This window comes from Mus caroli, unplaced genomic scaffold (assembly GCF_978045245.1).
Source record: "Mus caroli unplaced genomic scaffold, Mus_caroli_1 scaffold_10, whole genome shotgun sequence".
Lineage (NCBI taxonomy): Eukaryota > Metazoa > Chordata > Mammalia > Rodentia > Muridae > Mus > Mus caroli.
This window is the reverse complement of record NW_028227265.1, coordinates 23243063-23264715: the sequence shown is the minus strand read 5'-3', so window position 1 is coordinate 23264715 and position 21653 is coordinate 23243063. Positions and strand designations below refer to the sequence as shown.

General features: G+C 44.7%; 1 protein-coding gene across 1 annotated transcript in view; it reads left to right on the top strand.

Moving 5' to 3' along the window:
• Prmt7 (protein arginine methyltransferase 7) overlaps positions 1-21653 on the top strand; it is a 42048-nt gene that overhangs the window by 7410 nt on the left and 12985 nt on the right. Inside the window, exons 4-8 of the mRNA XM_021170781.2 lie at positions 2076-2225; positions 9092-9200; positions 17195-17307; positions 19335-19576; positions 19763-19943. Of these exons, the coding sequence (XP_021026440.1) occupies positions 2076-2225; positions 9092-9200; positions 17195-17307; positions 19335-19576; positions 19763-19943 (795 nt within the window). The remainder of the gene's footprint in view (positions 1-2075; positions 2226-9091; positions 9201-17194; positions 17308-19334; positions 19577-19762; positions 19944-21653) is intronic.

Below are 21653 nucleotides of genomic sequence, written 5' to 3'. Positions count from 1 at the left end.
CACTGCACAGTTACAGCGCATCCACAGTGAAGAAGCAAGATGGCTCACTCAGCAAAGACCCTTGTAGCTAAGCCTTTCTCAGTGTTCCAGTGGCTGGGTAAAGGAAGCCTCCTACAGTTCTCTGTGCTATAGTAAGATTCTTAGTTTTCATTTGTTTTTAGACAGTCTCATTGTGCAGCATTGGCTGCTCTGGAACTCACTGTACAAAGTAGGTTGGCTTTGAATTCATATCCATCTGCCTCTTGGATGCTGAATTAAACTCATGCACCCCCAACCCTAGCACTTTTATTTTTATTAGTGTGTATGTTGTCTATGCGGATATATATTATGTGCAGGTGATTTTGGAGGACAGAAGAGGGTGTTGTATCTCTGGGGCTGGAGGTGTGTGTATGGTAACTGCCCAGTGTGGGATCAGCAAGCACTCTTAACTGCTAGGCCATATCTCTAGCCTTAAAAGGACACTCTTGAGCACCTCAGTGTATAGACTATACTGAAGGATGCTAATCTGCGTGTGTTTGCTGAGCTAACTGGGAAAAAGCAGTCTTGGTTTTTGACTAGACAAGTAACGTGGCGTGCTCATCTTATTATTGTAATATTGTGTTTGAGATTTTCTGATTTTAGTGGGATCCACATAGAGAAGGTCTTCTTACTTTAGAAGGAAGTTGGCCAGATGACATTCTATACAGTCAGCCAAGCCAGAAATAGAGCTCTCCCTTTTTGTGAGCCTGAAGTCTCATTGAATATATTGGTCTTCCGACTGCAAATTGTTGCTCAGCTTGCATTGGGGTACATGACAGCCCAGAAGTCAGTCTGTGTGAGCTGCCATGTGAACACTCGCAATTGAATCAGGTCTCAACAAAGGTGACAAGTGCTCTTAACTGTTGAGCTATGGTTCTAGCCCCTCATAAGTGTATGCTTGACATTTTAAGAATTGTTGGAACCTCTTTTAGGGTGGATGTGTCATCTCATGTTTTTATTACTGATGTATGAGTTTTCTAGTTTCTTCACATTTATCAACATTTGTTATTTTAGAGACTGGTATATATCTTAGTAGACTACTTGTCTAGCATACGTGAGGTCCTGAGCGATACCCAGCATTGGAAAAAAAAAAAAAAAGAAAAGAAATCAACATGTAGTGTTTAAATTTAGAAACACTCAGCCAACAGCAGCAACAACAAAAACCCAACCCCAAACCAAAACCCTTTTTTATAAGTGGGTTGGCAGGATGGCTTCTCAGGTAAGGCTGCTTGCCCTCAAACCTGACAACCTCAGTTCTGTCCCCGGAACCTCCATGGTAGGGGAGGGAACTGACTCCTACACTTTGTCTTGTGATGTACACATAAGGGCTAATGTGTGCACATAGATTCTCCACCCGAAACAAATAAGTAAGTAAATATATGTGAAAACTATTTTTAAATTGTGTATTGGGGCTGCAGAGGTGGCTCAATAGTTAAGAGCACTCCAGAGGACCCAGGTTTAGTCGAGTTTTCAGTGAGCACATAACCAACTTAGCTGTGCATTTGGAAGTTCTGATCTGGGACTGACAGATGCAGATGTTTAGGATTCCCAGAAGTTGGCGGGGAGGGTTGGGGAGGTGCTGTCCGTGGGCCCGTGCTCACGCCTTTCAGATGAATCAGTCCTTAGGTTTTGGTGCTGCTCTGAGGCACTAGAAGGCTGTTTGTTGGGTTACTGGGAGAAGAGGGCCTGGAACCAGCTGCCATTTCTAAAAGGAACATGAATGATCAGAACTGCATTCCTACAGGAAGGGCATACTTTGTCCCTTCTCCTACCTGCCATTCACCCTCTTAATCCCCGTATCCTATACCTTACAGTTAAAAAGGACAGTGGTTCATAGTTTCTCCAGCATTCCTAAACAGAAATAGCAGATAGGGCAGAGAGAGAATCACGTAACACAGGGCAGGAGGCTGACTCAGTGATCTTGGAGTCTTGTCTAGCTCAGCTGGCAAGTGCTGACATCTAGAGGCTACACAGGACATAGGGTCCACCTGTGTTTAGCACCTTTTCACTTACTTATGATGACGTGTGACATGACAGATATTTTTCCTTTTTCGTAGAATATAAAATACTACCAGGGTATCCGGGCAGCTGTCAGCAGGGTGAAAGACAGAGGACAGAAGGCCTTGGTTCTTGACATTGGTACTGGCACAGGCCTCTTGTCAATGATGGCAGTTACTGCAGGGGCTGACTTCTGCTATGCTATCGAGGTAAGCTGTGCTCTTTGGGTATATGTCATCTGCCTTACAAGGAAAGGCCTTTAGGTCCTTGCGGTTTCCTGGTCTGTTGACAAACACATGCCGAGCACATGACAAACCTCCCCACACAGAGAGATGAGCCAGATGGGTTCCTTTCTCCAGGAGTTTGGTTTCTTTTTTCTTTTTTTCTTTTTGCTCTGAAACAGTGTTTTCCAGACTTGGCTGTGTGAGGATCCCGGAGGAACTTTAAAAAATAGTTATGCGGGCTGTAAAGATGGCTCAGTGGGAAATCAGGCTTCAGGGTCATCCGGGGCCTCCGACAGATCGTTCCCACTAGGAGCTACCACAGACACTCTTAAAACAACATCAGTTTAACTTCTTTCTTTAATAAAATATTAATCATTCTTATGAAAATGTAAATAGTATACACGATAGCAGGAGATGTGGTAAATGAATTATAGCAGTAGCTTAAATAATATAAAAATTTTTGGTCCCATAAAATCCTGAGGTCAATAGTAGAGTGTGTTCTACTTAGGCTTCTTCTAGCTGTCCACCCTGTCATCCCTACAGTGTGGCCCTAATCTCAAAGTATTGGGATGGTGTCATAGGTAGATCAGTGGTTAGAGAGGTATGGCTCGTTCTGAAAACCTGATAACCCAGGTTTGACCCCTGGGTCTCACAATGAAAAAGGAGAATAGCATCCCGAGGTTGTCCTCTGACCTCCACATGCACTCTGTGGCACATGCACACTTATTTATACACACAGACACACACACACACACACACACACACACCATCACACACCACACAATAATAAATATAATATTTAGTTAGTTAGTTTTTTGAGACAAGTTCTCTACATAGTCTTGGTTGTCCTGGAACCCACTGTATACACCAGTCTGGTCTCAAACTCACAGAGCTCCACCTGCTTCTGGCCCCAACCTCAGTGTTGGGATTGGAGGTGTGTGCCAACACACCCCACTTTTATCTTTGAAAGATGAGCATAGGCTGAAGAGATAGCTCATGATTAAGAGCTCGTACTACTCCTTTAGAAAGCTAGCACACATGGCTGACAGCTCATAGCTCCAGCTCCGGGGGATTCAACATCTTTGAGTTATAGTGTCCTGGCACTCACATGTATGTAACACACACACACACACACCCGTACACAAAATATAAAAGCATGTGCAGCTAAACCTGGTTTGAGATATACTTAGCCCGGGGTAGGAACGATCTGTTGGTGACTGGATAGATGGCTCAGAAGTTAAGAGCATTTATTCCTTCAGAGGACTTGGGTTCAATTTTCAGGCCTCAGATGGTGGTTCACAACTATCCCTAACTTTTGGTTCAGGGGATCCAGTGCTCTCTTTGACCTCCGCAGGCACCAAGCATGCATATTATGCGCACACACACACACATATATATGTATGTATGTATGTGTGTATATATGTGTGTGTGTATATATATACACACACACACATATATTATATATATATATATATATATATATATACACACACACACACATATATACACACATACATATATATTATATATATATATATATACACACACACACACACATATATATTATATATTATATATATATATACACACACACACACACACATATACACACATACATACAAAAACCAGAAACAAAATGAGCAGGCTAGTTGTGGTGGCACACACATTCAATCCCAGCTAGTACTTAGGAGCCGCAGGCTGAATGATCTCTGTAAGTTTGAAGCCAGCCTGGTCTACATATGGAGTTCCAGGATAGCCAAGACTAAATAAATCCTGTCCCAAAAAATGAACCAACTTAAATGAAATGAGTAAAGCTATTTTTTTTAAAGTGTTTAGGGGCTGGAGATATAGCTTTGCAGTTAAAAACTGTTGTGAGGTATCTATCAGAGACGACTGCTCAGATGTGGATTTAAGCTAGTATCAAGTCCTTATTAGACAGCCAGAGACTATACTCTGTAGATTTCAGTGTAGCCCCGAGGCTTTCTCAGGGTGCAGTCTGTACTTGTCTTGGATTTCATAAGAAAAAAATTAAAAGGATAATACTGCATTATTTTTAATAGACAGAAATTAGAATCAGCCTAGATGTATATAAGTAGATGCTAGATAAGGAAAAAGCGTCTACATACACACAATGGAATTTTACACAGCCATAAAGAAATGAAATAATGATGTTTAGACTGGGCCTAGTACTTGGGAGAGAGAAGCAGGATGAGTCAGGACTAAGGCCACCCTGGGCTATGTAACGTTGTAACTGAAAAATCCAAAGTAAGCAAATGACACCAACCAAAAACCAAAGCATTGCCAAGGTGTCAAGCAGATAAAAAGAAGTGATGTTTTAGAATGATTCCCTTGATAGCTTCAAAGTAAATTTTGTTATCCCTGTTACAAAAGAAGGAGCCAGGACTCAGAATTGTTAAGGACTTAAGTCCTACAATCAATAAGCAAAAGAAGCTTTGAGGAGGCAGCTCATTAGCGTAATACCTGCTAGCATGCAAGGAGCTTGATCTTCAGCGAAAATGGTAAATAAACAAATAGGAGCTAGGCATGCAGGCAGGACTCTGGTTCTGTCCCTAAGCACACAAAAGGCTGTATACAGGTGGACTTGGTACTCACCAGCATAAGTTAGCAGTGAGATTGCTTGGGGAGGGAACGGGGAAGAGCTAAACTTGGAAACATGTGGCCAGTGAAGTCAAGTTCAGATAGGAAATGACCCCAGAAGGTAGAGTACTGTAGAAGTCAGCAGAGCAGATCATGGAAACCTTGGAAAGGAGGTAGTACTCACCAGGTATAGCTAGGCGAAGACTGTCAGTGGTGGTGTCTGATACAGTGGGCCCCAGTGACATATGGTTGTAGTTCAGTCACTGTTGTTGTGAAGAGACACCAGGACTAAGGCAACTCTAAAAAAGGAAGCATTTAAATGTGGACCTGCTTCCAGTGTCATCTTGTCACAGAGGATGGTGGCAGGTGGGTGTGGTGCTGGAGAAGCAGCTAAGAGCTACAGCCTAATTCGGCAAGCTGAGAGACTGGACCTGGAGTGGACTTTTAAAACCTCAAAGCCTACATATCATGATCCACTTCCTCTAACAAGGCCACACCTAATCCTTTGAAATCCTTTCACTCTCAGGTAATTAAGCATTCTAATATATGAACTTATGGTACTTGGGTAGCCATTTTTAGTCAAACCACCACAGCTACCAAGTACTCAAGGAATGAGTTTTTAATTTTATCCCATTTTAACTAGCTATATGTTGCTAATATGTTAGATAGTATAAGTAGGTATAAAAGTTTGGCTGGGGGGCTAGAGAGATGGCTTAGTGGTTAAGAGCACTGGCTGGTCTTCCAGAGGTTCTGAGTTCAATTCCCAGCACTTACAGTGGTGGTTCATGACCACCTAAGGCATCTGTTGCCTTCTGGCATGCAGGTATACATGCAGCAGAGAACTTACACATAAAATAAATTTTAAAAAACACACAAAACAAAACAAAAACCAAAAACAACAACAACAAAAAACAAAACAAAACCTCAAATCTTAAAGAAAAAAAAAAAGGTTTGGCTGGGTAAAGACTAACAGTTGTTGAGTTGGCAATAGGAAATCATTAATGAGCTTTGTTTGTTTGTTTGTTTGTTTGTTTTTGGAGATAGGGTTTCTCTATCTCCTTGGCTGTCTGTTATCCTTGGCTATTCTGGAACTCACTCTGTATACCAGGCTGGCTTCGAATTTAAGAGATCTGCCTGCCTCTACCTCCTGAGTGGTAGGATTAAAGATGTGTACTACTACTGCCCACTTTATTAATGACCTTTAAAATATTTTTTTAAGATTTTGTTTTTGATTAATTGGGGGGAGGCATATGAGTACAGGTGCCCATGGAGGCCGGAAGAAGGCATTAAATCACCTAATCTAGTGTGTAAGCATGGGTCTCTGGAAGAGCAGGGTGAACTTTTAAGCACTGAGGTATCTCATCAGCCCCTCATTTTTTTTAAGAGTTTGTTTTATTTATATATGCGTGTGTGCGCGAACATGTGTGTGTGTGTGTATACGTATGTGCATATACCCATGTCGGTGACCTCAGACTAAAAGAGGGAAGGCATCAGATCGAGTTATACATGCTTCTAAGCTGACTAATGTGGGTCCTGGGAACCAACTTCTGGTTTCCTGTAAAGCAATAAGTGCTTGTGAGCCATCTTCGGTATGAATCTTTCTTACTGTGCTCTGTTGCTGGGCCACCTTCCTTCGAAGGCTTAGAGCTCTGCTGGCTGTGGGAGAACCGCTGAAGAGCCTCTGGGGATGCAGACAGGAAAACACGATCTGGACTTAGCTTCTCTTTTAAAAGCAGCAGGCTTTTCATAGACATTTCTGGCAAATCTCTCCTTGCTTCTATAATTGGCCAAAATAATTGACAAAGGGATTTAGTTCCCCTCAAGCCAGATGGGTCATCACTTTAAAGCAGGTCAGTTCCCATACTGCACCACTGCCCCTGTTTTGAGGGAGGGAATAGTAGGTGTGGGGAAGTCCTCTTCATTGTTCGTGTCTGTTCATGGTTAGGGTGAGAGGATGGTATGTTTGGGTTTGCTTGTATGTGGAGGCCAGAGACCGACATTGGTGTCTTCCTCAGCCCGTCTCCACCTTATATACTGATGTAGGGCTGCTTGGACTCAGAACTAGCCAATCCAGCTCATTTAAACTGAGTATCTTGCTCCTTTGGGTCGGGCTCCCGTGGTCTGGCATTGCAGAGGGACTGTTCCACCCATGCAGGGTTTACATGAATGGTGAATTCTGATCCCCACTCCTCACACTGCACCGCTGCCATAGCTCCATCTTTGGTTTTGACAAGCAATTTAGGGGCTAAGGGGTTCCTTGTTCACAGGTCCAGGTTATGGTTTATCACTGGGGAGAGGTCAGGGTGTCAGGAACTTGCAGCAGCAGTTGACTTATATTCCCAGCCAAGAGCTGAAAGCAATGAGTGACGCATGCAGCAGGCTTGTGCTCAGCTGGCTTTCTCTTCCATTCAGTCCTGGACCTAGTCCACGGTCAGGATTCAGGGTGGATCTGTTCACCCAACTAAGAAAAATCCCTCACAGGCCTCTTCACAGCCCAGTCTAATGCAGACATGCCCTTCTCAAGCGACACTGTATTGTGCTAAGTGACAATCAAAATTAGTACCACCCCGGGCATCGTGGCCTTTAATCCCAGCACTTGGGAGGCAGAGGCAGGCGGATTTCTGAGTTCGAGGCCATCCTGATCTACAGAGTGAGTTCCAGGACAGCCAGAGCTACACAGAGAAACCCTGTCTCGCAAAACAAACAAACAAAAAAACAAAATAGTGCCACACACTTGAGGTGCATTGTCTCTCCAACCCTTGAGATCTTGAGCAGGGCTGAGGAGAGGCTGTGGTGACTGAGGTTTAGGGAAGGGCAGCAGAAGGAGGAGGATGCTGAGCTTGTGACCATTTTAGAGGCTCAGATGAAGTGATTGACAACAGGGTTTGAGGCCAGAGACCAAGTGTGGAAAAAACTACATTTTAGAAATGATTGTTTCCCCCCAGCTGTCTACACACACACATACACAAATAATATATACATACACACAGACAGATATACACACAACTTTTTTCAGTAGTACAAAAACCAAAATTGGGGCTGGAGCGGGTTAGGAGCACTGACTGCTCTTCCAAGAGGTCCTGAGTTCAATTCCCAGCAACTACATGGTGGCTCACAACCATCTGTAATGGGATACAATGCCCTCTTCTGGTGTGTCAGAGATAGGATGCTCATATATACATTAAATAAATAAATATTTTAAAAAAAGAAAGAAAGAAAAAACAAAATAATTTTCATGGTAGAAAATACAGAAAACAATTTAGAAAGAAAAAGATAAAGAAAATATCCTGTTATTTGTTTCTACTTTGTATTTCTGGGAGTTTGTGTGTTTTTATGATTAGAGCTGTGAGATCCAGACTAGGCAGGTTGAAAAGTCAGGATTAGAGGGGCTAGAAAAGGGCTCAGGGGCTCATGACTCTGGAGGAAAAGCTCGGTGCTTCCCTGTGGGTTGTGCTTGTATGTGTGCTTTACACACTAGGGTCTTATGTAGCCCAGGCTGGCCTCAAACTTACTATGTAGCTAGGCTGGCCTTGAACTCCTGCTCCTCCTTCCTACACTTCCCAAGTGCTGAGATTACAGGCATGGTTCACCATTCCCAGCCTCCAGTAGGATTCGATCTGGCAGATGAGGAGGGAAAGTTCAGGCTTGCCTATGAATGCTGGAGAGGATCATGTGGGTTACGAAACGGTGCGGCTGGGAGAGTAAAGGGGTCTACGTTGTGGAGGGTCCCACGTGTCATAGGGAATACAGGCTGTGCTTTGGGACTGGCTCAATTCTGAACATAACACATTAACACAAAGCATGTATTCCTAGGTTTGTGGGAGGGCTCTGTTCTTACTGTCTTTACCACGGCAGCGACACCTACTGCCCTTACTAGGTAGTGCAGGATCCCTTCCTTTCCACGTAGCTGGCATGAAATAATGGGATTTGAACTTTTATCTTTTTGTTCAGGTGGAAGGTATTGAGACAGTTTCACTCTGTAGCTTGGGCTTGTCTCTAACTCATGATAATTTTTCTGCCTTACCCTCTTGAATTCTGGGATAGCAGACACAATAGCTGGTTGGACTTCATCCTTTTGTGTTCATTTTCATGACACATTTGGAGAATAAAAGACTTTTAGCATCAAATTATGAGACCAGAGTCAGATACTATCTTGCTAGCTATGAGTCCTGGGGTTGTAAGGTTTTGGTTTTAAATAGCATGTTGCTCATTTTCCCTCCCTGTCTTCTCCTGCCCCGTTTTTCGATGTGTAGGTGTTTAAGCCTATGGCTGAGGCTGCCGTGAAGATTGTGGAGAGGAATGGCTTCAGTGATAAGATTAAAGTCATTAACAAGCATTCCACTGAGGTGACAGTTGGACCAGGTGAGCACCGTAGCTCCTGTGTGGGAAGCTCTGTGTGAACAGCAGAGCTGATGAGGGCCACAGAAGTCAGCCACACACAGAAAAGCTGCTTTTGCTTTAAGCATGTTGGAATTCTTGGGTAGCCCAATTTTTGTGAAACTTGAGGTAGCAAGAAAAGTCTTTGTAGTCAGGAGTTTGAAACTTAGAAAATTCCACGTGTTCCTTGAAACCTGGCGAGCACAGCCAAGCTGCGTGGGGAAGTCCCGGGACAGGCTGGCTGGCGTCTTCATGGCCATTGCCAGCTCTCAAGATGCAGTGTTTTAGGATTGAAGGATCTATCTAAAGTCAGTATTTTATTTTAAGTTTACTTTGTCAAGATCATCAGGATCTAATACAGTCCAGGCTAGCCTTGAGCTTGCTCTGTAGCTGAGGTTGGCCTTGGTCCTCCTGAGAACTGTAGGCATGTGTATTATCACACCTGATTTTTTTTTCTCATTAAAAAAACAATTACTCTGGAAGTAGGGATGTAGCCAGTGGTAGAGTGGCTTGGGTGCATAAGGCCCTGGCTTTGATTATGGTAAGACCCTAAAATACAAGTAATTTAAGCTAGGTATGGGTAATCTCAACCATTTTGGAAGCTGAGGCAGGAGGAAGATCCTGGGTTTCGAGTCAGCTTGGACTATGTAGAAGATCTTTTTTAAAAACAATCCAAATGTAGAGCTGGAGAGAGGGTTCAGAGTTCAAGAGCACTGTTTGCTCCTTTAGAGGACTTAGGCTCAATTCTTAGCACCACATGGTAGCTCACAACCATCCATAACTCTGGTACCAGGGTATTGCATGCCTTCTGACATTAGTGGGCACAAAGCATACACATGGCGTGCAGAAATACATGCAGGCAAAACACACAAAATGAAATCAGTAAGTTCAACTAATTAAAAAGTTTCTGTGGTGTGTGTGTGTGTGGTATGTGTTCAGTTCAGGCTTCCTCAAATAAATTCCTGACTATGAAAATTCTTTTGAAGGTCTTGAGTGCTGGGATTACATGTGCTGCCACACTGGGCCCATTATCTCAGTGTAAATTAATATGACAAGGATATTTCAATGAATGTATTTACTTAAGAATATAGTGTAGAGCCTGGTATTGTGATATTTGAATAAATATGGCCCCCGTAGATTCATGTGTTTGAATGATTGTTTTTTGAGACAAGGTCTCAAAAACTATGTAGCCTTGACTGGTCTGGAACTCATAATTGTAGATGATGGTTGGTCTCAAACTCACGGAGACCCACATAGTTCTGAATGGTCGGTGCTGGGGTTAAAGGTTGCACACTACGCCTAGCTGAACAAAGTCACAGGCAAGCAACCACTGAGAAGCAAGCCCCTCATGTGAGTATATTGTATGTGCTGGGTTTTTTTTTTTTTTTTTTTTTTTTGGTCTTTCGAGACAGGGTTTCTCTGTGTAGCCCAGCTGTCCTGGAACTCACTCTGTAGACCAGGCTGGCCTCGAACTCAGAGATCCACCTGCCTCTGCCTCCCAAGTGCTGGGATTAAAGGCGTGCGCCACAACGCCCGGCTGCTGTTCTCTTTTGAAACGTCACTCTGTCTCTCTCTGAACACTCCTTAAATCTATAGTAAAGCTTAGTAAATTCTCACCTTTTTTTCTCCTTTCCCCAGTGTCTGAGTATGGTGTGTATAAGCGAGGTGTGTGTGTGTGTGTGTGTGTGTGTGTGTGTGTGAGGTGCACTCATGTGTATATTCAGAGACCAGAGAGGAACTTCAGATGTCTTCTTGCATTGGTCTCCAACTTTTTAAAAAATAAAATAAAATAAATAAATTGAGATAAGACCTACTTATGTAGCTCTGCTGACTGGAGTTCACTCTCTAACCAAGGCCATCTTTGAACTCACAGATACACTGCTTCTGCTTCCAGAGTACTGGGACTACAGGGGAGTGAGGACTACCATGCCTGGCCGCCCGCCACCTTATTTTTTGAAATGCTCTCTCACTGGACCTTGCTTGCTCTTTCAGCTGGGCTGGTTGTCTAATGAGCACCTGTGATTCCTGTCTCTGTCTTCCTGATGCTGGAAGGATATGCTAGCTTTACATGTCATAGAGATTTGAACTCAGGTCTTCTTGCTTTCACAGCAAGGGCTTTTACTCACTGTCTAGCTAGCTTTCCTTTTGCTGTGATAAACACCATGAACAAAGCAACATGGGAAAGAAGGGGTTTTACTTGCCTTATTTGCCGGAGCCTGCTGGTCAGTCAACGTAGGAACCACGACTGGGGAGTGAGGATGATTATAGGACAGGCAAGAGACAGGCGGGCTGCTGGGAGTACCATGCCAGGAAGCAAGTGTGTGCTCTCAGTGTCTTTTAAAGGCAACCCACACAAACCATGATCAATTCCAGGAATATAAACAGTGACTATAAATTCTTGCCAAGTTAATGGTACTCAGTATCTATGTTTGACTAAGGCTAGGACAGTCTCTCTAGAAAACGTGTGTAAGCAGAGGAACTTGTCAGGTTATAACACCCGTCTTAAATGTCTTAATTAAAAACAAAGACAGATGTCAGCAGACTCATTTATAATTAATCACAAGTAAGAGGTCAGTCAAGCCAGGCATGGTGGAGGCAGAGGCAGGTGGATTTCTGAGTTCGAGGCCATCCTGGTCTACAGAGTGAGTTCCAGGACAGCCAGGGCTACACAGAGAAACCCTGTCTTGAAAAACCAAAAAAAAAAAAAAAAAAAAAAAAAAGAAGAAGTCAGTCAAAGTTAACTCTCCACACTTATGTCCATTCCACCATTGAAGGAAGCCTAGGCAGGAACTTGAAGCAGGAACGGTGGCGGGAAGCTGATGGCTGATTTGTTTCCAGGCTCACATTCAGCTACCTCTTTCTCATACAGTCCAGGCCCACAGTGGGCTGGACCCTTTCACATTAATCAACACTCAAGACAATGCATGCAGGCGAGTCTGATGGAAGCAACTCCTCACTGAGGGCCTTTCTCTCCAGGGGACTTTAGGTTCATGACACCCACTGGGCCATCTGCCCCAGACTGCTGCCATTTCTTAGAAGGGACAGCTTACTGTTCTTAGGGCATCTAAAGTTTTCTTCTTCCCTCCCTCCCTCCCTCCCTCCCTCTCTCTCTCAAATACATTTTTAAAAAAATACATGTGTGCACCTACATGTATTTCTGTGCACCATGTGAGTACATTGTCTGAAGAGGTCAGAAAGGGCGCCTTATCCCCTGGAACTGGAGTTAGAGACAGGTGTTAACCATGTGTGGGTGCTTGGAATTGAGCCTCGTTCCCCTAGAAAAGCAGCCAGTGTTTTTAATCCATTGACCCATCTCTCCAGTCCCTGGGCCCAATTTTCTTTTTTCTCTCCCCTCCCCTCCCCTCCCCTCCCCTCCCCTCCCCTCCCCTCCCCTCCCCTCCCCTCCCCTCCCCTCCTCTTTTTTCTTTTTTCTCTTTGGAGACAGGATCTCTCTATGTAGCTCTGGCTGTCCCGGAAGTTGCTATGTAGACCAGGCTGGCCTCGAACAACCAGATAGCTGCTTGCCTCTGCCTCCCAAGTGCTGGGATTAAAGAATTGCACCTCCATGCCCAGCTGGCCCAGTTTTCTTTCTTTTTTTGGGGGGGGGGGGCGTTTCGAGACGGGTTTCTCTGTGTAGCCCTGGCTGTCCTGGAACTCACTCTGTAGACCAGGCTGGCCTCGAACTCAGAAATCCGCCTGCCTCTGCCTTCCGAGTGCTGGGATTAAAGGCATGCACCACCACGCCTGGCTTGGCCCAGTTTTCTTAATGAAGGTGTTAGAACCTTATCTTCAGGTCAGAAATTGTTATAGTTTTGGCAGAAAGTATTACCTGATACATATATACCCCCCCCAAAAAAAAAAAAAAAAGATCTCAAAATACCTTTGGAAAAGGTATATATAGTGGCATCTAGAAAGAGAAGTCATATATCCAGAGTGGAACTTGTTACTTTATTGCTCACACACAGGTACTTAGAATCACTGTGATAGATCTAATCACCCAAGCCATCATCTTTGATGTGCCCTATTCATTTTACTTCCTGAGTGTGTTTTCCACTTACCACGCCTCTCCTCATCTCCACTATGCCTCTAATATCTCACACAGGCTATTAGAATAGTAAACCATTGTTCATGCTGACTGGTCATGCTACCTTTTCTCAGAATTCTTTGAGGCCCCCATCCACGACATCTAACGTTTAAACACCATCTGCTCTCTCATCTCTTGCCATTTTACTCACCTGGTGCATACTGAACTTCTTGGACTCTTAGCTAATCTCTCACAGCCTCATGGTTTTTGCTCGCCTTCTCCATTGCTTACCTAATTCCGTTTACTACCTGTCTAGGTTAAGGCAGTAGCAGAAGCAAGTCACTGTAGCAGAACTTTTGGCTACTTTATTGTGTTCTTTTTCCTACCTTTCTTCTCCCCTCCAATCCCTTAAAATCTCCCAACACAAGCTGGGCGTGGTGGCGCACGCCTTTAATCCCAGCACTTGGGAGGCAGAGGCAGGCGGATTTCTGAGTTCGAGGTCAGCCTGGTCTACAAAGTGAGTTCCAGGACAGCCAGGGCTATACAGAGAAACCCTGTCTCGAAAAAAAAAAAAATCTCCCAACACTAGGTAGAAGAGAAAGAAGGTTAGAGGGGAAAGGGGTCATCGGTCTCCTTAGACTGCTGACTGAGGCATCAGGTTCCTTGGGACAAGTTTGGTCTTCGAAGTCAGGATATCAGATTTCTTGTAGTCTCTCTGCCCGCAACCACTGGACAAACCACAACAACAGCTGGAGCAGTAGCAGCAGCCCTGTCAGGCATTTTTATACCTCTCAAGAGTCCCCAGAATTCCAAATCATAGTCAGCTGCTGCAGACAATCACAGTCGGAAGCAGCCCCATATCCCAACCTGGGGTGAAGGCAAAAACATATTCACATAACATCTCTGTGTCTTTAAAGAAACTAAAATTCTCACTGCATGTCACAGCTGCTGAAGTCTCTTCTGTTCCTGGAGGCACCTTCAACACCACTCTTCCTGTGATCTCACTGCTTTTTGTAAAGACCATCTTTTTTATTTTTTAAAATAAGATTTATTTTATGAGTGCGGGGTAGCTGTCTTCATACACATCAGAAGAAGGCATGAGATCCCATTACAGATGGTTGTGAGCCACCATGTGGTTGCTGGGAGTTGAACTCAGGACCTCTGGAAGAGCAATCAGTGCTCTTAATTACTGAGCCATCTCTCTAGCACTATGTAAAGATTACCTTTAAATGACTGCACAACACTGTCCTTTGCACACCTATTTTCTTTTAAGATTGCTAGTACTCAGATTGGCCTGGCACCTAACAGTTTTCTCCAGCCGTTTTTTTGGTTGTTTTTTTTTTTTTAATTTTTGTTTTAGGTTATAAGTACATCATTTCCCCTTCTTCTTCATCATGTTCCTATATACTTCTTTGTTCTTTTTCAAATTCATTTCCCCCATTTTATTTATTTATTTTACACACACACACACACACACACACACACACACTTTTCCTAAATATATAAATATAGCGTGCTCAGTCTATATGACATTACTTGTATGTATGTTTTCAGGACTGACTGATATGTCTTCCCTTCTGAAGATTGTCACCCTTTCCCACCAACCCATCCCCAACTTTCCTCAGTTGCTTGTGTGTGGTTCTTTGTGAAAGCTTGAGGCCCGAGAGCTTTCCCCATCTGTGTTAGCATGTCTACTTCTTGGTCTTTGTTTCTCAGCATTCTTGACAGTTGGAAGCAGCTTAATGCTTTTGTGGGTCACTCACATCATTCTTTGTCTATATAGTTCTTTTTATTTGTTGCTAAGCGGTGTGCTGTTGTATATGTACACCAAAATTGGTCATGTTTCTTAATGCCGATACTTTTTTCATCTTTTATACATGTTAGTTTTCTGTTGCTGTGATGAGACATCATGACCAAGGCAGCTTCAGAAGGAAAGGGTGTTTGGGACTTACAGATCCTGAAGGATAATAGCCCCTCACCACCAGCATGAGTTCACTTGGCAGTAGTCAGGCTTGCTGGCTGGAGCAGCAAACTCGAGAGCTTACATTTTGAACAGGAAGCAAGAGGCAGACAGCAAAACCGAGAGTGGCTCGTGGCTTTGAACCTCAAAGGTCACTTCCAGTGACATAATTCTTCCAGCAAGGCCATACCTCCTACATCTACCCAAACAGCACTACCAAGTGGGGAGCAAGTATTCAGACATCTAGGCGTATAGGAGACATTCTCACTCACCTGCAAACCGCCCAGCCTACCTTCCTTCCCTCTTTCCTTCCTTCCTTTTGCAAGGTTGGCACCAAATTGGAGTTTCTTCTGCGTCCTGTGTTGGAATCACATAGGCTTGTCCATTGTGCCCCTTTAGTGGTTAGAGTAGAGTGGCCCTCATAGATAGGCTCATATGTTTGAAGGCTTAGTCAGCAGGGAGTGACACTGTTTAGAAGTTAAGAGGTGTGGCCTTGTTGGAGGAAGTGTGGGGATGGGCTTTGATGTTTCAAAAGCCCATGCCAAGCCTAGGCACCCTCTGCTTGCTGATCATGATGTAGCTCTTAGCTCCAGTTCCAACACCACACCTGTGGTCATGCTCCCTGCCACCATGTCGATAGTGGACTAAACCTCTGAAAATGTCAGCACACCCCAGTGACAGCTTTAACAGTTCTCTCTCTTCTACCCTCCCTCTTCTTCCTTTCAAAGAGTTTTTCTGTGTAGCCCTGGTTGGCCTGGAACTCAGAGATCCACCTACCTCTGCCTCTGGAGTGCTGGGATTAAAGGTGTGCAGCACTACACCTGGCTTCAAGTCCCCCATCTTAAGAGGTGGCTTGCTGAGGTTTTTGTTTTGTTTTGCTATGTAGCCCAGGCTGTCCTCAAACATACAGGTCTCCTGCTTCTGCCTCTGAGGTGATGGGACTATAGGTGTGTACTGCTGTATCCTGCACAAGAGGGTCCTCATTGGCAAGTTAGAAGTCTTCCTCTATTTTCCTCTTTAGCTTCCACAGTGGTGCTACTTCTGCATTCTGGGTTTTTTGTTTTGTTTTGTTTTTTTCCAGTACCCAGTTATGTCTCCTAATTTTGGTTCTTCTTTCTCACTTTTGTTGTTTTTTGTTTTCTGAGAAAGGGTCTGCTCTGTAGCCCTGGCTGGCCTCACTGTGTGGCTACTGAATGTCAGGATTAGGCGTGGGCCTTTGGTACTTTGTTACTTACCTTCTAATTCCAGATGTGGTCTCCCCCAGGAGTCTGCTCTGAGGCCTTAAAATTAGCATCTAAGTTTGGAACCTGTACCTCAGAGATGGATTACCCTGAGTCTGTGTGGCAACAGTTGTTCAACTATCCATTGCATTCATGTGATGAATTAGGACACACCTGGTGTAGCTGCCATTTTTCCAGGCTCCTCTGCATCGCCCCTCATACATTTACACTCATTTGATAAATGCTAGGCTCTGAGAAGTTCCATCCTTTCCCTCATTCTTAGAAATACCAGAGTTGAAAGAAGTGCAAGCAGGCTGTTGGTGACAAAACCAGAAAGAGCAGTGCAGAGAGGACCATTCCTGACTCTGTTGTTACCATGTCAACGGTTTTTAACCACTGGGAAGTGAGTTACAGATAGATTTCCAGATACTTCAGCATGAATATTTGCTCTCAATGGCCTGAACTTTTTTATTTTTCTTTAAGATTTATTTTAAAGTGTGTGTGTGTGTGTGTGTGCACAAATGCCTGAACATGTGAGTGCAGTTGTGGGCAGAGTCCCGAAGAGGGCATCAGAGCTGGAGCTGGAGCAAATGGGTTCTGAGCTGCTAGATGTGTGTGCTAGGGATGGAACCTGGGTCTTCTGCAAGAGCAGCGCATGCTCTCACCCCTGAGTCGTTTCTCCAGGTCCGACTTTCGATGTGTCTCTTCGATGTATTTGTCATAAATATCTTTCCTAGTCTGTTACGAGTTTCTGACTCTGATCTCTTTTTTTCAGATGGTGACTTGCCATGTCGTGCTAACATTCTGATCACGGAGCTGTTTGACACAGAACTGATTGGGGAGGGAGCACTGCCCTCTTATGAGCATGCGCACAAGCATCTTGTCCAGGTAGTGGCTCAGAGCCTTCCCTGGGAGGGTTGGGATTGCAGCCATCATACACAGCCCTTCAGAATCTCCATATGCCCCAGGCCTCCCTTCAGTTCCTGGCAGCTAAGGTGGCAGTAGTGCTGAACTGGAGAAACTTTGGCTTATAACTCCCAGCTGTGAAAAATCCCCTTCCCTGCTGGGTTTTCAGGGCCTGGTGATGGATGCAGAATGATATAGGACTACTAGGCAGGGAGTTAGAACCACAGCCAAGTAGGTGAGGGGGACTCTGCAGGTGTCCAATTGACTTTGTCACCCTAGATCAGACTTTGGGGAGTCTAATGCCAGGTGCTTCATTGTCAGCGTATTTAAAACACAGGACAATTTGGGGAAAGTCCCCCCCTCCCCCAACAATCATTCCCGTTCTAGGTTTCCTGGTGGTGGCACATACCTTTAATCCCAGCACTTGGGAGGCAGAGGCAGGCGGATTTCTGAGTTCGAGGCCAGCCTGGTCTACAAAGTGAGTTCCAGGACAGCCAGGGCTATACAGAGAAACCCTGTCTCAAAAAAACAAACACACACACACACACACACACACACACACTGTTCCAATTCTAGGTGTACAATAAAGCATAAGGTGTGACTGCATAGAAACTCAAGTGCGGATGAGGGTGGGGTCTAGGGCTAAAAGGCCTAGAATCTAGTGTCATCTCTGACCGATAGTGTAGAAGTCAGCAGGCTGAAATGCATGTGACATCTCCCCTAAAGGCCTAGGGAGGGAGAGTGTGGGATAAACTTTGTGGGGGATCTAGGTGAGGTCTGCCTTCACAGAGACATCAAGTCATGTCAAGTCATGTCATGTCAAGTCATGTCAGTGTCCACTTCCAGACCTCTTGCTGGGAAAACAGGTATTTTATTTCCTCCATTAAGCAGAGGCCCCAGTGTGTGTGTGTGTGTGTGTGTGTGTTTGTTTTTTTGAGACAGGGTTTCTCTGTATAGCCCTGGCTGTCCTGGAACTCACTTTGTAGACCAGGTTGGCCTCGAACTCAGAAATCCGCCTGCCTCTGCCTCCCAAGTGCTGGGATTAAAGGTATGTGCCACCACCGCCCGGCTCCAGTGTGTTTAATATTCCTGGTTCCCTAGTGTTTGGGGTCAGGAAGACTTTCATGTCCCCCAAGAGAAATGCGCATGTGTGCTGGACAAATCCAGCAGGCCTGAGTGAGCAGCTGGCTGCTCGTTGTGTTCACATCCAGGAAGGCTTCTGTCTTATGTTCTGGGGTTCTTCTCCCCTTTCCTGCCCTTCCAACTCCTTAACACTAGATGAGAGAGGAAAAAGGAAAAGGGTAAAGGAAAGAGATCCCTGAGTAAAGACAGGGTGGGAAATCAGGTGAGGTTAGACTGCTTCCTGCGGCTATAGGGCCCTCAAGTTCCCTGGGGCAAGTTTGATCTTTATCATCAATATACCTAATTTCTTCTTTTTGTTGTTTCTTCTTTGTGTATGACTGCTTAAGAAACTGTGATCAACAACCCACCCACCCTGCCTTTTGAGGCCCCATAGCATTTATATACCCTTTGAAAAGTTCCCAAAATTCAAATTACCACACAATCACAGAAACTCCCTGCAGCTGGTAAAATCTCGTCTCTAGACTAGATCATAGTCCCCACACCTGGGATTGAAACAAAAGCACAGTCCTATTTTTGTATTTTTTTTTTTTTAAGAAACCAAAATTCTCACAACATTTAAGGGTTCTAGGTAACTAGGAACTCACCTTAAGTCATTTTAGTACTCAAAGCTGAGGCACAAAGACTGTAAGTAGGTGGCTAGTCTAGACTACATAACAAGACGTTGTCTTTAAAATAATCATGACTTTAGGCATGGTGTGCTTGCTCTTCTTTCAAGAAGTAGGGCAGAAAGCAGTTTACTCTTCCGGCAGGGAAGGTGTTAGAGTTACTAAGGCAGGCAACTATGGAAACTTTGGACACGCGTGAGGCGCTGGGGAGGAGGCACCAGACTTACCGCTGTGTTGTTGGTTGTTGTGCTGTAAACCTAGGAAGACTGCGAGGCAGTGCCTCACAGGGCAACTGTCTACGCCCAGCTGGTGGAGTCCCGAAGGATGTGGTCCTGGAACAAGCTGTTTCCCGTCCGTGTCCGCACGAATCTAGGCGAGCAGGTCATCGTCCCCCCCTCAGAATTGGAGAGGTGTCCTGGTGCGCCTTCAGTCTGTGACATTCAGCTGAACCAGGTGTCGCCTGCTGACTTCACTGTCCTCAGTGATGTGCTGCCAATGTTCAGGTACTGCGGACCCTCCCTGGGTGGCTGTTCTTTGAGACATTTGATTGGATGTCTTCCTTTATGGAACAGAAACCTAGCTGAGTCCTTTCCACATCAGTACCATTGTTGGGCAGGTCTCTGTGGAAACTTAACAGAGGGGTGTGTGTGAGTTAAATTATGCTTCAGTTCCCAAATATTCTTCCACAGTGTGGACTTCAGCAAGCAAGTCAGCAGCTCGGCAGCGTGCCATAGCAGGCAGTTTGTACCTTTGGCGTCTGGCCAAGCACAGGTGGTTCTGTCCTGGTGGGACATTGAAATGGACCCTGAGGGCAAGATCAAGTGTACCATGGCACCCTTTTGGGCACAGACAGATCCACAGGAGCTTCAGGTAAGAGGCAGGAACTGAGCACATTCCGTGTAAGTCAGGAAACTTTTGTTTCTTTTTACCCCTAGATCACTGTATCAGTCAAAGGCAAAGAAGAAATTGTCTTTTGGGAAGACAGACATGTACACATACAAGGACTAGGGACTGGAAATGTACTCAGTGATAGAGCACTTTCATAGCATGCGTGAGTCCCTGCGCTACATAGTGAGCACAGCTGAATATGTAGCAATGATGAGGAACAATGGCCTGCTCTCCAAGACGAGTCTGAACATACATACTGAGATATTTGCACCTCTCAAATATTACAAAGAAAAATGATAAGAAATAAAATCAGCACAGCCTGCCAGTGTGCCATAAGGTGGACCTCTCTGAGTGGCTGACACCAGTGGCCACAGTGAGCAACAGAGTCTTAGTGAATTAGTTCCGCCATTCTCCTTGTCCTGGCATAGTCAGGCACCTCCTCACCTTCTGCTGTGGTCCAGGGGGCTCAGTCAACTGGGAGTGGAGAACCTCACTGCCACTGATTCAGGATCCACCTTCTCCAGCTCAGGGTAAATGAGCCAAGGAATGTGAACTAGAAAATGGAAATACTAGTCAACATATAAATTTTCACCTTTAAACTGCTATGCAATAAAACAACATAAATGAACTCTAATGAAATACTATCTTTTACCTATTAGTAAATAAAAATCAGAACGTTTGGTGACAGATGTTATGTTTGCTTGTGTGCAGAGTGATGCACTTGCAAGATAACCGTCGTATCCTTAATTCTGTAGGAAACGAATACCAGAAAGGCCACCTTTAAGGACCTGTGTCTCTCACGCTGTGTCTGTCAATGGACAGGCAGCTCTCAGGGCACAGGTGCAGAGTTCACAGCCTCCTGGTATAGCGTGTGTGGGAGGGGGAGGGAGGTGTTAGGGAACCCTGGGTCACTCAGGGTTCAATTCATACAGTATAGGGAGAAATAACAAACCGGAGCGAACCTAAGCTCTTTGTCCTCTGTTAGCCTTTATATTTGAATAGACATCTTAGATACCTGCCTTTTGGATAAATCCAGGAACAGTGGATGAGCTATGTCTCAGGCAAGTGCAGCAAGCCTTGCCTTCATTTGCATCCCTGCCACTGGAGTCTGACAAGACCTAATTCCCTTAGTTTCTAGAAATAGCAATGAGCAGGTGGTCACCCTATTAGAGTTGAGCCAGATGTCTTTTTTTAATTTTACTTCCTTGTGTGAGACAAGATCTTGCTATATAACAAGCTGGCCTGAGCTCACAAGGTAGCCCAGGCTGGCCCAAGTTCATGGTCCGCCTTCCTCAGCTTCCTCAGGGCCGGGATCACAGGTTTGTGCTACACATCTAACTCGGGCACCGACTTTTTAGGATAGTTTATTTTTTCAAATGCTAACACCTTATTTTCTAAAAACCAAGGCATATATATTATAGGTTATAAGAATATACCGGTCAGGTGTGGTGGCGCATGCCTTTAATCCCAGCATTCAGGAGACAGAGGCAGGTGTATCTCTGAATTTGAGGCCAGCCTGGTCTATCTAACAAGTTCCAGGCCAGCCAGGGCTACATAGTGAGGCCCTGTCTCCTTGCCACCAAAATTAATAATAATAATAATGGCTTGTTTTATTCTGTATCATAGTCTTTGTCATTTGTACATGTCTTTGAGTTTCCTTATGTGAAGTGTGGCACATGTTCCAGGACAAGA